This window comes from Jaculus jaculus, chromosome 1, assembly GCF_020740685.1.
Source record: "Jaculus jaculus isolate mJacJac1 chromosome 1, mJacJac1.mat.Y.cur, whole genome shotgun sequence".
Classification (NCBI taxonomy): Eukaryota; Metazoa; Chordata; class Mammalia; order Rodentia; family Dipodidae; genus Jaculus; species Jaculus jaculus.
The window spans coordinates 167,301,382-167,315,271 of NC_059102.1; the positions used below are offsets into that span (position 1 = coordinate 167,301,382).

The 13,890-nt window shown below is 54.0% G+C and overlaps 2 protein-coding genes across 7 annotated transcripts in view; one reads left to right on the plus strand and one right to left on the minus strand.

Annotated features, from left to right (window-relative positions):
- The window catches only part of Syt7 (synaptotagmin 7), a 64,054-nt gene extending 57,959 nt beyond the window's left edge, over positions 1-6,095 (plus strand). For all 6 annotated transcript variants that reach the window (XM_045141695.1, XM_045141696.1, XM_045141698.1 and 3 more), the window contains one exon: positions 2,937-6,095. In XM_045141695.1, the coding sequence (XP_044997630.1) occupies positions 2,937-3,041 (105 nt within the window). In that variant the 3' untranslated portion in view covers positions 3,042-6,095. The remainder of the gene's footprint in view (positions 1-2,936) is intronic.
- Positions 6,096-10,397: 4,302 nt separating this feature from the next.
- On the minus strand, positions 10,398-12,322 carry Lrrc10b (leucine rich repeat containing 10B). The gene has a single exon (XM_004667673.2). It carries the CDS (start codon positions 12,320-12,322, stop codon positions 11,444-11,446), a length of 879 nt encoding a protein of 292 aa, XP_004667730.1. The 3' UTR covers positions 10,398-11,443.
- Between the last annotated feature and the right edge of the window lie 1,568 nt (positions 12,323-13,890).

The following is a 13,890-nucleotide window of genomic DNA, read 5'->3' on the forward strand; positions in this document are numbered from 1 at the left end:
CTCAGGCTTGTGCGGCACTGTTCAGAGGGCGAGTTGGGTGGGGCGGCGTCCAGAGCCACAGTCACACTCCAAAGCCCTGACCTCAGTTCCCATCTGGTCTGCCTACAAGCAGCTGGGGTTACTACAGCAAGTCACATAGCCTCCCTTGACCAGTCATGTTGTTTTCTTTAAGATTTTAAAAATATTTTATTTATTTATTTATTTGAGAGGGAGGAGAAAGAGGCAGGTAGAGAGAGAGTGACAATGAGTGTGTCAGGGTCTCTAGCCACTGCAAATGAACTTCAGACACTCGCACCACCTTGTGCATCTGGCTTACATGGGTACTGGGGAATCAAACTGGGTCCTTAGGCTTTGCAGGCAAGTGCCTTAACCAATCTCTCCAGCCTAGCATCCATGTTCTTATCTGTAAATGGAACTACTAATACCAACCATGTAGAACTTTCTAGAGTGATATAAGATTGATTAAGATAAGTAGAAATTCTCACTAAGGGTAACCTTGCATATTATCCTGTGAATCTAGATGTGTCTTGAGTTTTTCTATACTGTGATTCTGACATAAACCCTTCCAATTATCTTCTTTGAAAAGCCTGTTCCTGTGTTGTTAAGAGTGTGGGCTTGAAAATCAGGCTGCTTAGGTCTGGGTCCCAACCTAGCCTCCATCTGTCTATCTATCCATCATCTATCTATCTGTCTGTCTGTCTTTCTGTCTGTCTGTCTGTCTACCTACCTACCTACCTACCTACCTGACAGGTGCTAGGTGTGAAACCCAGGACCTTTGTGCACACCAGGCAAGCACTCTTGTCATAAGCTATACTTCCAGCCCAGCTATCACCTCTCTCAATCTCATTTTCTATGTTCAAAATGAGAGGCCAGTCTCAGCCACACCATGTAATGGGAGGATTAGATAAGAACACATGGAAATGTTTAGCATAGTACTTAGAACAGATGTGGTAGCTGCTATTATAAGAGAAACTATTCTTGAAATGGTTCTCCAAGGGCACGTGTGTCTGCTCAGTCATGAAATTTTGACCAGGAGCATTGCATGGCAACAGTGTTTCTGGCTTTGCTCCAGGCTGAAGCATCATGTAGGGCTGAGGATGCAAACATGGGCAGACACCACCACTGTGACTCTGTCAGCCAACCAGCCTCAGGGGACCCAGAACTCCAGCTGGTGGAAGGCAGGTGTCTTACAGAGGAACCTAAGGCTAAGATGGGGACCCGCATGACAGAGCTGGAGTTCATTCCCCTGCTTTTGTTTTTTTCATTTTCTTCCTCTTTTAATATATTTTTATTGGGATTGTTTTATTATTTATTTATTTGTTTATTGGTTTTTTGAGGTAGGGTTTCACTCTAGCCCAGGCTGACCTAGAATTCACTATGGAGTCTCAGGGTGGCCTCCAACTCATGGTGATCCTCCTACCTCTGCCATCTGAGTCCTGGGATTAAAGGCATGTGCCACCACACCCAGCACGGGGTTATTTTGTTTTTATTTGTTTGTGTTTTTAATTTCATTTTTGAGTATTTCACTCGTGTATGTAATGTGCTTTGATCATGCTCACCCCCCAGTTACCCTCTCTTATACCTGTCCCATTCAACTGCTTCTTCCCAACTAATTCCCTTCCTAGTTTCCTGGGCTTCTGTCTGTCTCTTCCTAAGTCTTTGTGACCCACTGAGGTAAGTCAGGGTTACTTGCATGAACATGGAGTCTGAGCACCATGGCAGTGGTTACACCACTGAAGAACGTGACCCACATGAGCAATCATTTACTACCAGTAGCTCCTCCAGAAAGGGGGTGTCTCCTGAGCCTCTCCCCTCCCACGACGGATACTTTCGGTTTTTTGTTTGTTTTAAGACAATGCCTTGTTCTGAAGCTCAGCTTGTGCTGGAACTTTCTATGTAATCTAGGCTGGTGTTCATCTCATAGCAATCCTCCTGCCTCAACCTTCCAGGTGCTAGGACTACAGGTATGAACCACCATACCTGGGGAACAACTTTAGATTTATAGAAAAATAGCCAAGATAGTATGAAATTCCTATATCCCTCTACCCAGTGTCCCCACTTGCCATCTCTCCATATTGTGATGGTGCATGTGCCACAATTTAAGGATCAAAAGTGGTGTCTTACTGTGAATGAGCCAGTCTCTATCAGTATTTCACCAGTTCTTCCATCAATGTCCCTTCTCTGCTCCAAGACCCCACTAGCTAGCCCATTGCATGGAATTGTCACAGTCCTCAGGCTTCTGTGTGCTGTGACTTTTTCATCCTTCCCTTTCTGACTTGTCGTCTTGACACCTTTGACATACTCTGGTCAGGGCCCTATACCGCTCAGTGCTTTTCTCCCATTGTCTCTGTTCTGGGCACAGTAGCCAGGCTAGGCTCAGCTGGGCCTACCTCATGGAGCAGGGTTCTGAAGGGGTCCCTGCAAACAACCCCATGAAGCTGTGGAGCCCTGACACAGGGGCTTGGTAGCATGGGTAGTCTAGAATTCCAAAGACATGCCTTATGCCTCTTTGCACTTTCAAACTCTGTGGTTATAGGTAAGTCTGTTAGCTTCTTGTACCTTAGTTTCCACATCTGAAAAATGGGACTAATAATGAAGTCTACACACCTTATAGAGGTAAGGATACTGTGATCCATTGACACAAAGCCCCTGATGCAGAGTGGGAACTAGCCAGGAAGTGGAACAACAGTAATAATGGTACCCGGGTAGGGCAGGAAGGGGATGCCCCAAACCAACTACCTGGGCCTCTTTCTTCAATCCACTGCAAAATATGTTGCAGCCATATGCCAAAGGGCCAGGCATGCCCATGCCCTCCAAGGACCGGCACAACCCAAGAACTAGGTCAGGCTGAAGGCAGGGTCTCTGTGGGTGAGGCTGTTACAGGGTAGATGCCATGCCCAAGAACCTAGCATAATGTTTCTCCACTTTTTCCCCAGATCTACCTTTCCTGGAAGAGTGGTCCAGGCGAGGTGAAGCACTGGAAAGATATGATTGCTCGTCCCAGGCAGCCTGTGGCTCAATGGCACCAGCTGAAAGCCTGAGTGGGGCCAAGGGAGGCTCAGGGGGCCGAGGCCTGGGTCCCATCATGCCCTTACCACTTTATGCACAACCATCGCCCAGCCTGGCCCCCTACCATGGGCGAGGGGAGGATCCTGAGGGCTCAGCCGGGGCAGTCTCAGGCCTCCAGTGGGCCTCATCTCTAGGAAGTAGCAGCCCAGCCCCGTGGGCCCAGCTTGGGGGTCTGGGAGCCGTTTCCCTGCTTTGCCCCTGTCCTTCCTGCCCTGCTGATCCTGAAGAGTGGGGGAGGGTTCCAGAGTCAGGTGGGCAGCTCCCTCCAGAGGCCCGCCAGGTGGGCTTAGCCCCCGTTTTCTTTAAGGCAGTGCCTGGAGTGGAGAGAAGCCAGCCCTCTCCAGCCCCCCATTGCGGGCTCAGGAGAGGGAGGCTGAGGCGTTTGGCCTCAGCTTGGTGATCAGCCCCATTCCCAGCTTCAGGTGCCGGCTGGGCCCTGGAAGCCAAGGATAGTATATAGCCCTCTCCAGAATCCTGGAGCCACGGGCCTGTACCTGTGTTGTGTCCATTGTGTGTGTGCGTGCGCGCGCGCGAGACTGCGTGTGTGAGGGGGATGCTCACTCCGTGTCCCCCTGGGGTCTGTAGTGCTGATGCCATAGTTTTATAAAAACAAGGTGGAGCTGAGGGCAGGCAGAGGCTAAGACTAGAGTGGCAAGATAGGAGAGGGATGGGGAAGAAAGATGCCTCCTGTTGTACTCCTCCCCCGGCAGGGCCCCTCTCTGCTTAAAACCCTCCGGTAGCAAGCAGCTCCTCAGAGCAGTGTCATCTCTCGGGCATAAGTTCACACTTTGTAGGTACCTACTGTGTATATGGTATTCTACCAAGACCCCACTCCCTTCCTTCTCAGGCATCCCCTCCAGATCTCCCCAACTTCTCACCCAGGGAGTCCTCCACCTTCCCAACCCTCATAGTTTAGCCCAGTTGGCATCTGCTTATACTCTCCAGCGTCCTCGCCTCTTCCTGTGGGTACAGTGCCCCCAATCCCTCACTCCTTTCTGTGTGGAATATGATATGCCATCCCCTGACTTTCTCCAGGCTGTCTTGGCACTTTGGTCCCCCAGATCAACAGCTCCTTCTGCCCCTCCCACCCAGTGAGCAGGCAGAGGACTCAGGGAACATTCCAGAAGTCTGAGGTTGCCACACCCAAAGAAGCTGCCGTTTCTCTTCCTTAGCTACTGCTGAGACTAGAACTGGCTTTCCCTTGGAGACAGCAGACTCCAGGATGATCCCTCTTAAGCCCTGTCATCCCTATGCTGATCCTGGTATTGATAGAACCAAACAGGTGACAAGAGCCTCAAATTCAGGGGTTCTGAGCCTGAGCCCTAAACATTCCCAGCGCATACCGCCAGGTGGCACCAGAGCGCTGCAGTCCTGGACCACACTGTACCCTGGATGGGCCTGACACCCCACCCAAGAGGATTCTGCCCCCAATCCTCACTTCCCGGCACAAGGAAAGCATAAGCATTGGGAAAGCAGTTTTTTCCTTCAGTGAGCTTTCCCCTCAAGCCCAGAATTCTGCTCTAGGCTTTCCCACCCCCTTTGCCCTATCAAAATATCCTGGAATTGAATTTCACCTCCGGCCCTGCCCTCCCCTTGACGTCTGGAGGATTCATACATAGTAGGTGAATCATTTTGTAGAATGAAGAATGCCATTGTAAAGCTAACAGTCACCCACATACTTGTAAATCCAGATGTTTCAATATTGTAGCTTTGCTTTAAGTGGGGTCTGCCCCAATTGCCTAGATAGGCTGGGTACAGCTCCCATTGGGGACCCCAGAGGCTGTATGGAAGTAGAAGAGGGCACTGGCAGGAAAGGTATAGGCAAGAGGATTCCGCCCTCAGATCCACTTCAGTTTTCTGTGCCCTGTCCCATTGCCCAAGGGAGAGCCCCGGAGGGGAGGAAGGCAACTGACTCTCGCCAGCCCACTTTATCTGGGCCATGCCCATGCAGTTCTTAGCTCTTAGTATGCAGAGAGCATCCCCCCTCGCAGAGTCGGTTCCCCCATCAGGCCTCACCAAGGCACATTGGTGATCAACTTGGGGTTCCCCAGTCTACTTGGCACAGCTGGATCTGAGGATGTGGGCAAGAGGCTCCGTGTGATTGGATGGAGGGCAGAGTCTTTTGGCACAAGAGGCCGCTGGAGGATATAGAGTGGAGACAAGAAGGTCTAGGGAGTTCCGAGATCAGGGAATGGGGGAACTTAAGGGTGAGGAGGGCACAGGAGCCCTGCCACCACTATCCCAGGATCTCGGGTGTCACCCACACTCCCTGGGCTTCAGTTTCCCCATCTGTAAATGATGGTAATTATACTTCACCTACCTCATGGGGGAGGTTGTGAGGCCACCATCACCTGACCTGGGTGGGGGTCAAGGCAGGAGGACTCTGAAGGTGCTACCCGGAGCAGCGTGTTATCACCACAGCCTGAGAGCAAAGCCGCCTGCCCTTTCCCCGAGGAGCCTCCAGGGACCTGGGAGGAGGCTGGCCAGGGCCCATCTGTTTCTTCACTGTGTCCCAGGCCCCTTCATAAGCATCATCTGCCACCTCTGTGAGCACCCTAGACTTAGCTGTTACCTTGTTCGGGTACCCTTTCTTGTGACACCTTCTCCACGTTAACTGCTGTACAAATTCCACCTGCCCCAGCATCCCTCCCCCTGCCCTCCAGCACCAGAGGCCAGGGAAGGGACAAAGGAAAACAGCCACAAAAAAATATAAAAGCCAAGGGACTTCCAGCCCAGCTGGGGCCCCAGGGGTGGGGATTGGTGGCCACTGTTTGTACTGTGTTTGAGTCCTTGAGCGCAAGTGTTTTATAAAAAAATAAAACAAAAACCCACTATCACAAAAAAAAAAATACAGCAAAGAGAAATGAAGAAAAAAAAAGGAAAAGAACCATACAAAAAAAATTTTCCACCATATGCACCCTCTAAGCCAGCAAGAATTCCTCTTTGCAAAATCATATTTTTGTGGGAATGGGCCCTGCTTTTTGTGGCAAGGCCTGTTCTGATTAATAAAGGATCGTGAAAAAGTAGGGCCTTGGCTGTTTCCTCCATGGGTCCCAGCCCTCTCACCTTCCCGAGGAAGCAGCAGGTGGGTGAGGGGTAGGGGTGGGGAACTTGGGGCTGTCTTCTCTCACTCAGCTTGTCACCTCTGGAACTTGACTTTTCTCTGGTAACCTGGGCCTGCCTGAGCTTCTAGCCCAGCCTCAGATCTAGACTGTGACCCCGAAGCTCATCAGCTGCTGAAAAAGGGGCAAGTAGTATATCAGGTGAGGCCAAGAGTAAGGCTTGTTAGTAGTGAGTCATCTCCCTGGAGCTCACCCAGCTCCCCTCCGTCCCTTGCCAGGGGACCTTGACCACCTTGTGAGCTAGATGAGACAAATCAAAACCACCTTGCTACCATACTTGTTCTGCTGCTGTGGTTTGGGACCAAAGTCTCCTTCCTGGTCCCAGGGAGGAAAGGGGCAGATGGACTAAGGATCTCCCAACAGGACCTGTGGTTTCCTCCACTCTTCTCTAGCAGATTCTCCAGGATTCAAGAAAAGAACCCCTCAGCAAGTTCCTGGGAGGTTGGGTTCCAGGCCCTCTTATCTGTAGCTCTGTCAGTCCTTCCTCCTGCCCTTGATTGTCCTCTGTCCACAAAAAAGCAATAACTTCCCAGGGCAGCCGGCCTGACAGCTCTCAGGGTATTTCAGAAGGGAACCGCACACATCCATGGTCCCTGCTCCATTCTCACTGCAGTGAATGGGGTCACATGCCTCCTGTTCTCCTGCACCTGGGGCCAGCAGCTGCAAGCTGCACTAAGTAACCCCCACCCCCCCACACACAGTCACCCCCTGCACACTCAAGCCTCCTGCCTTCCTTTCTGCCCCAACTTCCGCCAACCTGGTGTGAGCATCTCTTTAAAAGGTGTAGGGGGCTGAGCTGTAGGGGTACAGTAGTTGCAAGTGTGCACAAGGCCCTGGGCTTTGTCCCCAGCACCTAAGATGGGGGCCAAGGATGGCTTCTTTGGGCTTCTATTCCAAAGGTTGGAGGGAGCTCTGGGGTCAGGTAAGTAGCCTCAGGGGTACTCCCTTGTCTAGGCTTCTGTTCAGCCTTTGTGAAAACAGCTTGGAGAAAGAGCCACATAGCACAGATGGCTCAGCCCAGCAGTCACAGTCCCTGGCCATTGGCTCAGGGCTTCTGCCCTGGACTTGGGGCCTATTTTTTGGGCTTCTGGTTCTGTCTCCCTCAATGCCTTGCTTTGGGCTATCTGCCTGTCCCTCTGTGTACCTGGGACTGCTGCTTTCTGTTGTCTTTTTCCTGCAACTCCCTCCCAGACACTGCTTCCTGGAAGGCCTTTCTGGGGCTCTCCTCTTCTTCCACAACAAAGATAGCACGAAGGACAATCGACATTTCAATGATCCAAACATGCTGGATTCCTCTGCCTGTGGCTCCTGGGACCATCTGTTTCCCCCTGAAGACATCAGCTTCACGTGTCTGAGTCCTGCGTGTGTTATGTGTGTATGTGCATGTGCGAGTGTGTGTGTGTGATGTCTCTTAGATTGTGAGCCCCCTGGGCAGGGGCCCTGTCTGAATACACTTTCTGTGTGGCACGACTGAGCGTGCTAATAAATGTCCATCTTCAGAATTACAGTGCCCAAGTGTCTTGAAGAAGCTTTGAGACAGACTTCTGAGAGAGAGAGAGAGCAGGAGACATGCCCCTGGGCAGGTTCCCTACTTCCCAAGCACCCTATTCCCAAGCCCCTGAGATGGGGGAAGGGCAAGGAGTGGTAATAACAAAGCTGAAAAAGGACCCTCCTGACAGAAACCCCCCCAACCCCCCCCCTCCGCACTGCCTGCCTCTGCTGTTCAGGAGGTCGGCTGGTCAGGAGGCTGGAGGACCAGAGAGAAAGGGAAGAGCTAAAATTCTCATCCATTCCACTTGCAGACCTGACAACCAGACAAGGATGCAGTAGCACTTTTCCATGGTGTGGGCTGAACACTGGGTTGAGTCTTCACACCCCACAACGAGCAAGTCACATTCCCTCCCCAACCTGTTTTTGGCCCTTTTCTGCTTCCCTGACTTTTTCTTTCTCTCTCTCTTTCTTTCTTGTTCCCAAGATATACAGTTTCACTCTAGCCCACGCTGACCTGGAATTCACTATGTAGTCTCAGGCTGGCCTTGAACTCATGATTCTCCTACCTCTGCCTCCGAGTGCTGGGATTAAAGGTGTGTGCCACCATGCCTGGCTCTTCCCTGACCTTCCCTCACTATGGTTCCCATAGCCCTCTCTTCTGTTCTGTCAGTCTCCTTGGCCTCTGCCCCTGTATGCTTGGAACAAACAACTCTCCTGAGTCTCCTGTGCCTGCTCTGCTCCCCAGCACCTCCCACCCCACTCCCCTTCATCTGTGACTGCTCTAGGACAATGTGGGGGTCAGATAAGGCTGGGATTACCAGTGTCCCACACCCCACCTTCTATCTCCAAGAGGCTAAAGGAAATGTCATATAGGAAGTTGTGAGGGGAGAGAGACACTGGGACTCCTCACGCAGTGCTCTCTATCACCAAGGGCAGCTGTGCTGTCCAGGGGTCCCAGCAATAGTGCCTTCCTTCCCAGGCTCCCTCATAAAAACACTTGACAGTGCTCTAAAGCCAGGTATCAGCACCCACTCTAAACAAACTAACTTTCCAGAAGAAACTGGTTCGTGAATAGCAAAACACCCAAACAACCCCTCCTCTTCCCCAAGGAAAAATGGTGTCAGTAGGCCCTGCTTGGCTGGCAAAAAGACATAGGTGGGCTGGAGAGATGGCTTAGCGGTTAAATACTTGCCTGTGAAGCCTAAGGACCCTGGTTCAAGGCTCAATTCCCCGGGACCCATGTTAGCCAGATGCACAAGGTGGCACATGCTTCTGGAGTTCATCTGCAGTGCCTGGAGGCCCTGGTGCGCCCATTCTCTCTCTCTCCCTCCCCCCCATCTAGAGCTCATTTGCTGGAGACCCTGGCATGCACATTCTCTCTCCCTCTCTCTCTCCCTCTTTCTCTGTCAAATAAATAAAAATATTTTTTTAAAGACATAGGTAAGAGTAACAAGCTTGACAACACAAAAAAGGAAGGCCTTGAGAACCCTGGGATATTCCAGGGCAGGTGAGGTGCATCATAGAGCCTGTCTGTAGATCTGCAGATCTATGGCAGAGAGGAGGTGGTCAGGGAAACAGATCTGCAAATGGAAGGGAACCTGAGCTCTATGGAGACACAGAAACACCAGGATGTGTGAGCACTGAGCTGCAGCCTCAGACTTAAATCCAAGTTCGCATGCACAGATGCAGAAACAGAGGGCCAGGGGCCCAAGATTTAAGGTCACTAAGTTGACAGCAGAATTAAGAGGGTGAGTCCATGCCTAAGGAATTTCCCCAATACCCAACACAAGTTCTGGGTCAAGAGGACAGTCCCTTGGGTGGCAAGTCCCACCCAACCCATGTGAGCACCCGACCTTCCAAATTCCCACCTCCAAGTTCCCAAGCTTCAGGAAGATCCCGGCCCCAAATGAAACCTCAGTACAAACAACACCTACACCTGGGCCCCAGACTCATCTTCCTTGGAAATGAGGCGGCCTCCAATCTCCCTACCTATTCCTTCTTTCTGTCTATCCATGATCTTTTCTTTCACTCTGATCCTATGCCCATCCTCCTCCCTACCCATGGCCCAGCCCAGTGTGCCCGCCCAGCTACTGAGCTGAGCCTGACTTTCTGGCCTCGTATGACATCAGCCCATTGCCATGGTGATGGAGGCCTACAAGCTCTTCTCATGGGAGATGGGCCTCTGGGCTTGAGGTTTTATAATTTTGTTCTTTTCTTTAAATCTTTTGTCTCCTGAACAACAAGGTGGGGAGGGGGAATCACATCAAAACTGAGCAAAAAGAGACTAAGAGGGAAAGAGAAAGCAAGAAGGAAATGGAGCGGGTCTATAATGAGCAGGAGGGGGTGCAGCCCAGCTAGTGGGAGAGTCAAGATCATCTAAGAATCTGGGGCCTGAGAACTGACCTGCAAGACGCTACAGCACAGTCAAGAGAGGGTGTGAGCTAAGAACAGGAAGAAACCACCCAAAGACACCCTGAGAGCAGGCTTGGGAGGCCAATGCCATTTCTGTCTGCAAGGAACACTTGCTCCCTAGACATGCAGGTCACAACAGCTGGCCAGGATCAACTTGACACGGAGCTGGGCTCACAAGCAGGGTTGGTGCACCCACAGCAGTGGGACCCAGTGCTCCCAGGACTTAGCAATAAATAGACATGTGAGAAACACATATTCCTTCTCCAAGAAATATAATTTATGTTAACAGCCAGGTTTTTTTTTTTTTCTTCCTAAATAAAACACTACCTTGTGGGGCTCCAGCCCCTGACAGTGTCCCTGAGTGTCCTCAGCCCTGACACCTCTTCCCATTATTGCTTGGATGGGAAAGGTCTGACCCTGGGAATTGCAGAGCCTGTCTCCTCAGCCCCTCGGGGCTGTCCCTGGTGACGGAGTAGAGGCACACAGTGCCCGTCCCATGCCCCATGCCATGCCAGCCACCCTGGCTGTGCCCATGTAAGGGAATGGAGAGAGAACAGGCAGTAGGAGAGGCGCTGAGCAGCTGCCCAGAGCCCAAAGCCCCTCTCTCTTTGGGGCAGAAGACCTTGGAGGCACAGTGGCTTCTTTTCAAACTTGACAGCTGGGAGTGCAGGATGGAGGGGAAGAGAGGGAGATCTCTCTTGGCCCAGCATGATTCCAGACCCATGCTGGGAGAAGAGACCAGAAAGAAAAGTGAGGACTGAGGGCTTTCTTGCTGGACTCCATTGGAGGTCCTGGCGATGAGGATATGAAGAGTTGGCCTGGTGGGTGTTAGATCCCAGTCTCCCTCATTTCCATCCTGGAAGGAGTCCCCAGCGTTCTGCCCCTGGGCCAGGCCCTCCTCCCAAAAGGGAGTTTTACCCTACACAGTTCACCTCAGAGGTAGTGGCTCTGGTACCAGAAAGGGTACCTAGGAGAACCAAACCCCGGGAGGAGGGCGGTAGACACCCTGGACACTCAGATTCACTGAGTGGGGCAGTTCTACGGACAGTGATGACAAGACTTCCAGAAGGAAGCTGGCTCCTATGTTGTATGGGCAGTGGTTCTATCCCATACTAGACAAAACCCGGACTTCTTGGCCTGAAGACTGCAGGGATGTCTTCCTGGGGATTCTTCTTGCTACCCAAGTGTGTCTAAAGATGACCCAGGCCTTGCCTGTTCCTGGCAGCTTGTCCAGTGCTACTCCTCCACTACCCCAAATAGGGGCCCAGCAGCCTACTGATCCAGGCAGCCACAGCCTCCCACAGCCCTTTCTTCCACAGTGGCCAAAGCACAACAGCCAGGGCAGAAGCTCAAGTGCCCAGTCCTGGTGCGGCTTCTAGGGCACGGTGGCTGCCCCCGGAGGGACCCAGGGCCCTAGGGCCAGTGCCTCCTATGAGCAGGTCTTCCTCCTCCTCATCGTCAAAGGCCCGTGCTGGACGTCGGGGCGGCGGCCGCGGTATGGGCTCATCGCGCTCAGCCATGCGCTCCACCGCCCCCTCACCCACGAGGAAAACGGTGTCGGCGACGCGCGGGGGTCCGGTGACCGGGTTGTGGTCGTAGGAGAAGACGCGCAGCGCGCGCAGCGGGTGCAGGTCAGGAAAGCCGCCCAGGCGGTTGCGGTCCAGGTCTAGGATGTGCAGGCGACCCATGCGCAGCAGCGCGGGCGGGAACTCCTCGAAACGGTTGCCGTAGAGCCAAAGGCCGCGCAAGCCCGTCATGCGCGGCAGCTCGGCGGGCAGCGCGCGCAGCCGATTGTCGCCCATCTGCAGCGATTGCAGCGCCACCAGGCGCAGGAGTGGCCGCGGGAAGCGCCGCAGGAAGTTGCCCTCGATCCAGAGGCAGCGCAGGCTCTGCAGCTGCGCGAAGTCGGCGGGCAGCGCCAGCAACCGGTTGCCGCCCAGGTAGAGGCGCGTGAGACGGGGCAGGCGGCACAGCCCGTCGGGCAGGCGCTCGAGCTTGTTGAAGTCGAGCGCCAGGATGCGCAGCTCGCGCAGCTCCTCGATCTCCTCGGGCAGCTCGCGCAGCCCCGTGCCGCTCACGTACAGTTTCTGCAGGCGGCTCAGGGCGCACACGGCGCTGGGGAGCCGGCGCAGCCGCCGCCCGCTCAGCTCCAGCTGCTGCTCGCCGCTGCGCAGCTGCTCCTCGGCGTCCGACGGCAGCTCGTCCGGCGTGGATTCCGCGATGCCCATGGTCACCGGCCCCAGCCGGGGCCGCCGCTGCCACCAGCACACGGCATCGCCCCGCCCCGCCCCGGCCGCCCCGACGGGAGCCCGGGCCGCTCCGGTTTCGGGGGGCCCCCCGCCCCGGCCTGCCCCTGCGCCGGGAGGGGGGGCCGTGCCGGGCCGGGAGGAGGCTCCCGACAAGGGCCCCGCCGCCCCGAGCCTTGCTCGGCCGCCCGCCCTCCGGCCTCCCCAGGTGCCTCCGCTGGAGGCCGACTGGCTGGAGTTCGCGCTGACTCGCCGCCTAGCGACCCGTCGCCCTGGCAACCCCCAACGCGCGCGCGGCTGCCAATGAGGCGGAGGGAGGGCGGGCCGGGGCGGGGTCCCGGCACCCTGGCCCGCCCCTGCCGGCCCAGCGCCCACTCGCGAGCCTGGAGGTCGGCTCCCGGTACGTCCGGCGCTGGCGGGGGTCCCGCCCGACTTCCGAAGCAGACTGCACCTCCAGCCGCAGCGGGCGGTTCGGGGCCATAGCGTGCGTGCGCCCCCGGCCCAGACGAAGCAGTGCGGGGACCCTGGACGAGGGGCTGAGCGGGGCGGGCCCTGCGGGTCATTCATGTTTAGCGACGTGGGACTCGCCTCCCAGTGGGGTTTCATCAGGCTAGCGTAACTCGAAGCAGTGCTGTGGTCCGGCCTCCTGTCTCTGAGGATTTGATGGATTCCGGACTTGGCTCTGCCCCTCTGGCGCTCACACTCCCCTGCTAAAATGCTCCGGATCTGTGTGTGGTCGTGATGGACGAGAAGATTAGGACAGGTGAGCGCCTTTGAGCGCCACCAAGAGCCACCCTGGCTCTGTGGCTTCACACTGTTGCCCACCAACAGACCTGTCTCTCACTCCAGGTCCTCGTCCCATAACTCCAGGCAGAAACGAGCACTTCGATTTATTTCGAAGCAACCAAAGCGCTATATACTAAAAGCCATTACCTCAAATTTATAGAAATAGACACTGAGGCTCAAAGAAGTTTGACTTCAGCTGGTTGAGCTAACTAGCTGACTTGGCCAAGGTCATCTAGGTGCTGAAGCAGCCTGGGATGTGACACCAGGCAGGGTGACTCAGGGGCTGGGGTTCTTAACCATACACCTTGCCAGCTAATGGAAGCCATGATCACCATCCCTGGCAATAAATGCTTCTCCAACAGAGTCTCCTATTCACAGTGCAAAAACTAAGAGGAAGGCGTTATTAACCCCACAGGAAAGAGGAGGGAAGCGGGCCCACAGAGATTAGGCAACCTTTTCAAGTTCATGCCCAGCCTTCAACTTCATGCATCCTCCACCTGCTTTCTCAGAGAGCCGGCTGCTGTGATTCACGTCAGTGGGCACGATGGATAGACCTCATAGACCCCCGATGAAGCAACGTGTTAATTTAATGGAAGCGAAGCACAATCACACATGCCTGTACTATAGACCTAGCTGGTCAGCCATCCTGAGAAACCATTTCAAAAAAAATTTTTAAAGCTGGGCAGGTGTGGTGGCTTATGTCTAGAATCCCATATATAACTAATCCCAGCATTTACTTGGGAAGATGAGGCAGGAGGATTGCT

Bases quoted from the DNA above. Each gene is read 5' to 3' on its own strand.
- Lrrc10b (XM_004667673.2), bottom strand. From the start codon at position 12,322: ATGGGCATCGCGGAATCCACGCCGGACGAGCTGCCGTCGGACGCCGAG.